The following is a 9252-nucleotide window of genomic DNA, read 5'->3' on the forward strand; positions in this document are numbered from 1 at the left end:
GAGCAGGCAGAGGTGAGGATGTTTCCAGCAGAGTGAGCAGCCAGTGCCTGAGGTTGGGGTATGCCTGGTGTGTTTGAGGAGCAGTTAAGAGGCCCCGTGTGCCTGGAGCTGGTGGGTGAGGGCCCCTAGGGGGAGCCCTGGAGGCAGTGACCTGGATCAGGGCGGTGGCCCTGGCAGGCAGTGTGCGTCTGGGACACACTTTATGTTCGCATTCCCCTGTACCAGCCCTTGGGCCCTCCTGCTCTCTGCTCCAGGCCCAGACCTTTCTCACTTTACCTTCCCCACCCTCAGCCTCCATGGGAGCAGAGAGCGTGTTTGCGGCTCACAACCCTGCCAGGCTGCAGGCAAGGAAGTGCCAAGCTGGGCCCTGGCCCCCGCATCCTGTAATTTGCAGCTTTCCAGGGCTTATTATGGGCTGGCGTGGCCTCTGCCCTCCTTCCCCTCCACCCCGTAGGGCAGGGACCGCCCCTGCCCCCCAAGCCTGGAGAACAAGGAAGAGCAGGGGGTGCTTCTCCGAGGGGCATCCTGGGAACCTGTGCTCCCAGCCCGGGGGCAACAACTCGATGGGGGGGGGGGCGGGGCAGCTCCCTCCTGCCCTGCAGAGGCTCGGTGCTGGGGGAGGGGCCGTGGGGGCCTCCCGGGCCTGCCCCCACCCTCCCAGCCCACCATCACCCCATGGCATTTCTTCATTGCGTCTCTGTCTTGTCTCTGTGCGTGTTGTGTTGTCCTGTCCGCCTGTGTTGGATGCCCGTCCTGTGTCCCCCTCCTCCTTGCCCGGCCCCCACCCTGCCATTGCCCTGGACCCCAGACCATCGTGCGGGGCAGCAAAGGCGCCAAGGATGGGGCCCTCACGCTGCTGCTCGACGAGTTCGAGAACATGTCGGTGACACGCTCCAACTCCCTGCGGAGAGACAGCCCGCCGCCACCCGCCCGTGCCCGCCAGGAAAACGGGATGCCCGCGGAGCAGGCCACCATGGCCAGAGGGGGCCCAGAGAAGGCGGGCGGCCAAGGCCGGGGGGCCGGTCACGGCGAGGCGGGTGGCGGCAGTGGTGACAGGCGGCGGGCAGGGCCGGACAAGAGGCCCAAGTCTTCCAGGGAGGGCTCAGGAGGGCCCCAGGAGTCCTCCCGGGACAAGCGCCCCCTCTCTGGGCCTGACGTCGGCACCCCCCACCAACCCGCCAGTCTAGCCAGCGGGGCAAAAGTGGCGGCTGGCCGGCCCTTTAACACGTACCCGCGGGCCGACACGGACCACCCATCCCGGGGCACCCAGGTAACCACTCCCCCACCCCAGGACCCCTGACCGTCGCCTTGCCCACCCTGTTCCCGCCAACCAACTCCAGCCCGCCCCAGCCCACTGTCCATCTCCATCTTGACTGCCATATGTCTGTCCCACAGCCGGGGTCCCTGTCCCCCAGCCCCTCCCCTGACAGCCGCTTCTCTTTTCTGTTGCAGGGGGAGCCTCACAACATGGCCCCCAACGGGCCATCGGTGGGGGGCCTGGCCGTCCCTCAGTCCTCCTCCTCCCGGCCCCCTGCCCGAGCCCACGGCGCCCCCAGCCCTGGAGTGCTGGGCCCCCACGCCTCTGAGCCCCAGCTGGCCCCTCCAGCCCGCGCCCTCGCCGCCCCCGCCGTGCCCCCCGCCCCCGGGCCCCCCGGCCCCCGCTCACCACAGCGGGAACCCCAGCGAGTGTCCCACGAGCAGTTCCGGGCTGCCCTGCAGCTGGTGGTGGACCCCGGCGACCCCCGCTCCTACCTGGACAACTTCATCAAGATCGGTGAGGGCTCCACCGGCATCGTGTGCATCGCCACCGTGCGCAGCTCCGGCAGGCTGGTGGCCGTCAAGAAGATGGACCTGCGCAAGCAGCAGCGGCGAGAGCTGCTCTTCAACGAGGTGGGCCTGCCGTCCCGCTCCCCCTGGGGCTCCCGCCTCCCCCCAGAGCTCCCTGCCCCCCCTGCTCCTCCTGGGGTCCCCCTGCTCCCCCCAGGGCTCCCCCACCTGCCCCATTCCTCCCGGGCTCCCCGCCTCCCCACCTGCCCCCCCCAGCTGTCCCACTCCTCCCGGGGCTCCCCTACCCCATGGTTTAGGGGGCATGCAGGGCTGAGAACCGGGAGAGGCCCTGTGGGGCTTGGGGTTTGCCAGGCATGGGTTCTGAGCCTAGCTCCTGTCTTCACTCCTCACGCCTCCCCAGGCTGTCTCCTTTGTCCCCACGATACCCACTGCCATGCCATCCTGTCCTGACCAGGCCAGGCCCCAAGCCTCAGCTCCAGGCCCTGAGCCCCACTGACCCTCTGCGTGCCTTCCAGCCCCTCACCACCAAGTCCCATGCTGGCCTCACAGTGTTGACCCCACACCTGCCTCTCCTGGTTCCCCATCTCAGAGAGGCCCCACCACCCCTGTCCCCAGGCGAGGGCCCTGAAGCTCCCCACTCCCACCCCAGCCCCTCAGGCCTGAGCCTGTCACCCTTCCCCCAGGCAGCGGCCTGCCGGAGCTGCGCACAATGAGCATCGTGTCCCCCACCTCCAGGCTTTGCCTTGCTAGGCCTTCCTGCCCCTGGAGTCTAACCCCCACCCCCGCCTTGTGTCTGAGCTGCCTGCTCATCCTTCCGGTCTCAGCCCTGTGCTTAATGCTCTCATCCCAGCGCCCTCTCCCAGTGCCAGCCTGGCCATCAGGGCCACTCGCAGACCCACTCAGGGCTGGTCAGAGATCAACATCAGCAGTGTGAGGTGTGCATGGGGTGGGAGCACCTTGGAATAGAATACAGATGTCAGGCCCCTCGCTGCCTTGTGGGTCTCTGGGCTTCGGCAGTGGGAGGACAGTCCCTGGACTGGACCCCGATAAGCAGAAGTGGCAGGTGGAACTGGACCTGCAGTTTGGCAGGGCCCCCACCCAGGCCGAGAGGGAGGGCTCTGGCAGCAGGGGCTGGTGGTCCTCCCTCTGTGGTGCCAACCCCGCCTCCCGCGTGCAGGTGGTGATCATGAGGGACTACCAGCATGAGAACGTGGTGGAGATGTACAACAGCTACCTGGTCGGGGACGAGCTCTGGGTGGTGATGGAGTTCCTGGAGGGAGGCGCCCTCACCGACATCGTCACGCACACCAGGTCAGTCGGGCAGCTGGACGCCGAGGCACCCAGCCTGCTGGGTCCCCAGAGTGCCCCCAGACCTCTCCCGTGACAGGACTGCTCTCCGCCCGACCCTTGGGGCGGGGCCACATCTCAGAACCAACCCGCTGTCCCCATCAGACCCCAGGGCAGGGCCCTGTCTGCCCCCCTCACCCCCTGCTCCCCACCTGCCTGCCCTCCCAGGATGAACGAGGAGCAGATCGCCGCCGTGTGCCTGGCCGTGCTGCAGGCCCTGTCCGTGCTCCACGCCCAGGGGGTCATCCACCGGGACATCAAGAGTGACTCCATCCTGCTGACCCACGACGGCAGGGTGAGCAGTGGTGGGGTGGCTTGGCCTCCCCTGACTTCTGCCCAGCTCTCCCCCTACAGGTAGGGTGGGCCCAACCCCCAGTTCAGACCTTTGAGAGGCAGTACGTGTATTCCTTCCTTGTGCATCAGTCCAGAGTCAGGGGTCCAGGTGAGTGGGGGGCTCTGCCATCATCAGCCCCAGCCACTGAGAACTGGAGTCTAGCCCTGGACCCAGAGAGGGGAGACTGCATCTGGGTGGCCAGCCACAGCTCTCAGCCGTGTGAGAACCTACTCCTGGCCTGGCATCCAGGACTGGGCCGTGGACTCTTGGTCCTGTCTTCTGGACCAAAGCTCCGAGTTTGCAGTCCATGGATGAGCCTCATGGTCCCAGAGCGTGCATTCATATTCCAAGAGTGGGTGTGATTTTTCAGTGGGGGAGGGCCCTTGACTTTCACCAGATTCTGGTGATCTGCCTGCCCTCCCCCAGGAAAGTTAAGTCAGTTCACAGAGGCAGGGGGGTCGGGGGAAGGCTTTGCTTCCCAGAGAGTCTCGGTACGGGTCATAAACACTTGAAGATTCTACAGACGTGTTTGGGGGACACAGGTGAGCACAGAACTGTATGTGCAGTGTGAGCATGCTCTCTGGAGGGTCCATTGACATCCTCAGGAGTCTGAATAGGGCCCATAGTTCCCAAGAAGTTCTTGGGAATCCTTGGTTCTGGGGAGGTGGTTGTTGCAGAGGGACAGGCAGCATCGCTCTCACCCCCTGCCAACTGAAGACATGCCGCCTGCCGGGAAGCCAGGGCCCAGGGCACGGCATTGGGAGCCAGCCCCGGTCCGAATCCCTGCCCAGCCTCTGGTACCCATGGGACTCAGGCTGCCTCCCCCAGGAGCCTCAGCACAGACCCTGTCAAGGAGGCAGATGTGTGATTTCGGGCAGCTGACACAGCTGAGGGCCCCAGCCAGGAGACGGCAGAGTTCCACCGAGGTCAGGCTCTAACCTCTGGGTGGCATGTAGAAACCCAGTGTGTCAGAGGCTGAGGAATTAAACAGACGACCGCCTCTGCTCACTCTGCCCTGCCAGCACCTCTGATCCCCACTTTTGCGCCCTGTTCCAGGTGAAGCTGTCAGACTTCGGGTTCTGCGCCCAGGTGAGCAAGGAGGTGCCACGGAGGAAGTCCCTGGTGGGCACGCCCTACTGGATGGCCCCGGAGCTCATCTCCCGCCTGCCCTATGGGCCAGAGGTGAGCCAGAGGCGGCCTGTCGCCCTACTGTCAGCACTGGTTTATGCTGTCGCAGTCCAGAACAGCCAGAGTGTTGGGGTGAGGGGGCTTGGTCGCCAGGGACAGACTTGCCTGCATGCACTCCTCGCCGACTAGGTTCTAGTTCGGAGCCAGCGCTTGGCAATGGGAACAGGAGGCTGGGCAGAAGCGGCCCCAGCCCTGCCTGCCAGCCTGGGGCAGAGGCTTCAAACTCGCTGAAGCGCTCTGAAGATACTCTTGCAAGCATTTTTTTAAAAAGAGTTCTCATGTGAGTCTGAGTTTGATCCCCTGTTGGGAATCCAAGTGATCTGGCCACAAGGAGGCCACATTCCCTCGTGGCAACAGTCAGGTGCTGAGGAGCAGGGGGACCTTCATCTGGTCACAGCCCCACCCATCTGTGTTGGCTACACTGACCTGCTTCACTCCCTGCCATTCCCTGCCTGGCCCTGAGGTCTTCCAGCTATGGCCTGTGGCTCTGACGACAGTCAGTCGATAAGACTTGACCCAGGCCAGGGTGCCGTGGAAGCGTAGCTTGGGGAACCGCAGGCAGGAGTGGGGTCACATTGGGAGGGGAGGCCGGTAGGAGATGCTGAGGGACCATCTCCACCAGGACTACCTGTGACAAAACCTTCTCAAGACGGATTTAGCAAAGTGGAAAAGAGTGGGTTCCCTAGGACTGGGAAGTTCGGCGGGGGCACAGGCTTCACGCCCAGCTGTCTGTGCGCAGTGTCCCTTCCGGCTCTGATTGTCCCCGAGTAGTCCTCACTCAGGCAGGTGCCGCCCCCATCAGAGCCGAAATGACCCTGGCAACTCCAGGACGCATCTCCCTGCCTGTGAGCACTGTTCTCCTGACTGTCTTGCTTAAAGTCTCAGGGTTGACTGTGATTGGCTCAGCTTGGGTCACATGTCCGTTCCTGACCCAATTACTGTTTGCTCACTCTGCTGATTAAGACAGCTTGATCATGCACCGTGGACTGAAGTAGTGAGGAGGGGGTTCTCCAGAGGAATCCAGGGGCAGGGGGAGGGGGTAGCAAAAAGAAGGGGATGGATGCAGGGTGGGCAGAACCCTTCAGAGGGTTCCATGGGTGAGGAGTGCATAGGGTCTGGCAGGCTGGGTATCAGTGTTCAGGGCCCCAAAACTCCAGAGTGAAGAGGCAAAGATGGAAGCAGGGCCACCGGTCTGTGGGTGTCCCCCAAGCGCTGGCCACTCCCGCACAGCTCAGCCCTGCTGCCCTGCCCCCACCACAGGTGGACATCTGGTCTCTGGGGGTGATGGTGATCGAGATGGTGGATGGGGAGCCCCCTTACTTCAATGAGCCACCCCTCAAAGCCATGAAGATGATCCGGGACAACCTGCCGCCCCGACTGAAGAACCTGCACAAGGTGGGCCCCCCCACAGGCAGTGGGTGTGGGGGAGACCACACATGGGTGGGGGGAGGGCACCACCCAGCCCCGAGCCCACGGACAGCTCGGGGTGTGGGCAGGACGAGGCTGTTGATGGCTCTAAGGAGGTGCTTACTGCGTGTTGAGTCACTCCCACGTCCCCCAGGCCTTGAGTGTCTGTGTGGACGGTGCCCTCAGCCCCTCAGAGCTTGTGCTCAGGCTGGCTGGCATGCACCGTAGTGAGGTCCAGCAGAGGGGCCTTCCTGGTGGGGAAATTGCCTGGTGAAAAAGAGGTACCTCCAGGGCCCAGCTGTTGGCAGCTCCTGCCGAATTATGAAAGTGGGGAGGCGGTGAGCCCCTGGGGCCAAGCTGTAGATGCTGAGGGCCTCTCTGCCCCTCCCTGGGCAGTAAATGCCATCGGCCATTGGCCAGGAAGAAACCAGGGGCCTGACGGCAGGAGGCCTGACAGCAAGGGAGCAGTGGAACCGCTCACCAACCCTCCCATCCCCCTCCCGACAGGTGTCACCGTCCCTGAAGGGCTTCCTGGACCGCCTGCTGGTGCGTGACCCGGCCCAGCGGGCCACAGCGGCCGAGCTGCTCAAACACCCGTTCCTGGCCAAAGCGGGCCCGCCCGCCAGCATCGTGCCCCTCATGCGTCAAAACCGCACCCGATGAGGCCCGGTGCCACCCCCACCCCTGAACCAAAGAGCCCCCTGGGTCACCCCTGCCCGGCCAGAGGCCAGTGGGGGGCCGGCCCCCACTCCTCCCAGCCCCGGAGACACTCCGTGTGGCGCCACCCTCCTTGCCGGGGGGTGTGCGGGACCCTACTACTGAACTCCGGTTTTGATTTTGTGACTTTGAAAGAAACACAGGGACTCGTGGGAGCAAGTGAGGCTCCCAAGACCCCCGCCCCACCCTCTGGGACAGGCCCATCCCCGGGGTTTTCCTGTTTCCAGGAAGGGCAGGCGGCCTCCCATCACTGGAAATCTGCCGTGGGGGCCGCTGGGGGTGGAGACAACACTACGAAAGGTGTGCATGTGTGTGTGTGTGCGTGTGCGCGCGTGTGTGTGCATGTGGAAGGTCCAGTTCCGGTGTCCTCCAGCCTGCAAGTGGGGGTGTCTGAGACCTTGCCTGACACGCAGCCCCTCCCCCCGAGCCATTGCAGGGGTCGATCATGAATGTCTGAAGAGTGGCCTTTTCCCTCGCCCCGCACCCCTCTGTGTGGCTGGACCTGGGATCCAGGGGGCGGGGCTTCCCACCCACCCCCAGCCTCTGCAGAACATGACTACTGCACCTGGACAGCCTCCTCTTTTCTAGAAGTCTATTTATATTGCCATTTTATAACACTCTAGCCCCCATCTGGGGACAGATGGTCCTTGGCCCGCGGGGTGGCTCCGGGGACAGAACCACCGCTTGAAGAATCCGGTTCCTGGCCCCTCAGCGCAGCCCCGCCCTCCCCTCCCTCAAGTTAGTTTTACAATTAAAACGTTTTCTTGTTTTGTGTGTGTGCAGTGTGTAGAACTTCCCCCCCAACCCCCAACCCCCAGCCTACTGGTTGGGGAGAGCTGGTGGGGTGGGGCTCTAGGCTTGGGGGCAGGCTTGGCCGACCCCAGGATTACAGACCCACTATGGGCCAGGGCCATGTCTCTGGCAAGGAGTGGGGGGGAATTCCAGCCCAGCAGCCAGTAACACGCCTTCTCATGGGGACCCGATCGACGACCCCAGGCCTGTAAAGGCAGCCAGTTGACCAGTCCACATGCCAGGATGACCAGCTTGCCATGTCTGCGATTTGCTGGAAACATAACAGTTGGGTGGAGCGTGTTCAGTGGAGAACTGATCCTTGGGAGCTGATGTTAGGAAACTGGTCAGCAGGCAGATGGGCTTTGGGGGGATCGGCTACCACAGAGGGACCCAGCGCTGCCAGCCTCAGAAACACTCCATTGACTGAGTCCTTCCCTCCAGGCTGAGGCTGGGGAGGTGGGGGCTGAGCCTGGGTCTCAGGAGGAAAGCCGGCTGCCAGGTGACACTGCTGCTTCTGCATCCTGGGCAGTGACTGCCCCAGGCTGGGGTGGGCTTTGCGCACACCCTCTCCAGCACCTGGGAGAGCAAGGAGGGAACCCCCCACCCAGAGCCCTCCAGGCATCAGTTACACCAGGGACCTGAAGCTGGTGTGTGGGCAGAAAGTGTGGAGAAGACCCAGAGCATCCGGCTTAGTCCTGTCTCGCCCCCACTGTCAGCGCCTGCCCCCTTAGCACCCCTCTCCACAGGCCCTGAGTCCCCCGAGAATCAGGGCTCTGTTTCTGTGACCGCCTGGCTGAACACATGCATCACAGACAGACAGACAGGTTTAAAACAGCAGTACAGCCAACTACTGCTGTATACGAGTGTGTTTGAGGCCTGGGTGAGATGGATACATTTTCTGTGGGGGAAAAATATATATATGCCAAAATTGATGTGGGGAGCACAAGAAAAGACTGAAATACGCCCTCCACAGCCACCCCCTGACAACACACACACACACACACACACACACACAGCTTCAAACTGGAGTGCTTTTACAAATGAATTCCACCCGACAGATGGGTCAGGTAATTCCCACCTTATACAAGTTGTTACGGAAAATAGAAAAAAGGATAGCTCCGGGCTCCTTACAGAGGCTGCTACGCCCGTGAGCCAAGAGCCAGATAAGGCCGGTGGAGAGGATAGCTGTCTCTTCCTCAAGGTCCCGTTTGATGAGCTCACGGGATACCCAGAGAGCTTTAGGTTCAGGGACGGGAATCATTTGCCCAACCATTGCGTGATGGGGGCAGCTCTGCATGGTTCCATGAAGACGCCACTGTTATTGTCACCTTCAGTCACCATCACTGCTGTTTCAAGAAGTCTTGGGTGGTGTGAGGGCATCTCCTCCTCCAGACCTCCCTCCAGGTACCACGCAGACAGGGTGCCCAGGGTATCAGTCAGCCTCTCCAGTTGTTTCCAGTGGGGTCCGGGAGCAGGGAGGGGCAGGGCTTAATCCAAGGGGTTGGTTTCCAAAGCACTGGGAAGACCAGAGGACCCAGCCGTGCAGTGGTCAGTTGCTCCATTGTGTTGCTCTTTGTGACCCCATGGACTGTAGCCCCCCAGGCTCCTCTGTCCATGGTATTGTCCGTACAAGAATACTGAAGCAGGTTGCCATTTCCTCCTCCAGGGGATCTTCCCAA

The 9252-nt window shown here is 62.8% G+C and overlaps 1 protein-coding gene across 8 annotated transcripts in view; it reads left to right on the forward strand.

Annotated features, from left to right (window-relative positions):
* The window catches only part of PAK4 (p21 (RAC1) activated kinase 4), a 47740-nt gene extending 40189 nt beyond the window's left edge, over positions 1–7551 (forward strand). For 7 of the 8 annotated variants that reach the window (XM_043894958.1, XM_043894956.1, XM_043894962.1 and 4 more), the window contains 7 exons: positions 809–1270; positions 1453–1890; positions 2966–3099; positions 3304–3430; positions 4526–4651; positions 5918–6052; positions 6572–7551. In XM_043894958.1, coding sequence (XP_043750893.1) covers positions 809–1270; positions 1453–1890; positions 2966–3099; positions 3304–3430; positions 4526–4651; positions 5918–6052; positions 6572–6727 — 1578 coding nt within the window. In that variant the 3' untranslated portion in view covers positions 6728–7551. The remainder of the gene's footprint in view (positions 1–808; positions 1271–1452; positions 1891–2965; positions 3100–3303; positions 3431–4525; positions 4652–5917; positions 6053–6571) is intronic. The other variant, XM_043894964.1, reaches the window with a different exon arrangement.
* Positions 7552–9252: the final 1701 nt, after the last annotated feature.

Source organism: Cervus elaphus, chromosome 4, assembly GCF_910594005.1.
Source record: "Cervus elaphus chromosome 4, mCerEla1.1, whole genome shotgun sequence".
Taxonomy (NCBI): domain Eukaryota; kingdom Metazoa; phylum Chordata; class Mammalia; order Artiodactyla; family Cervidae; genus Cervus; species Cervus elaphus.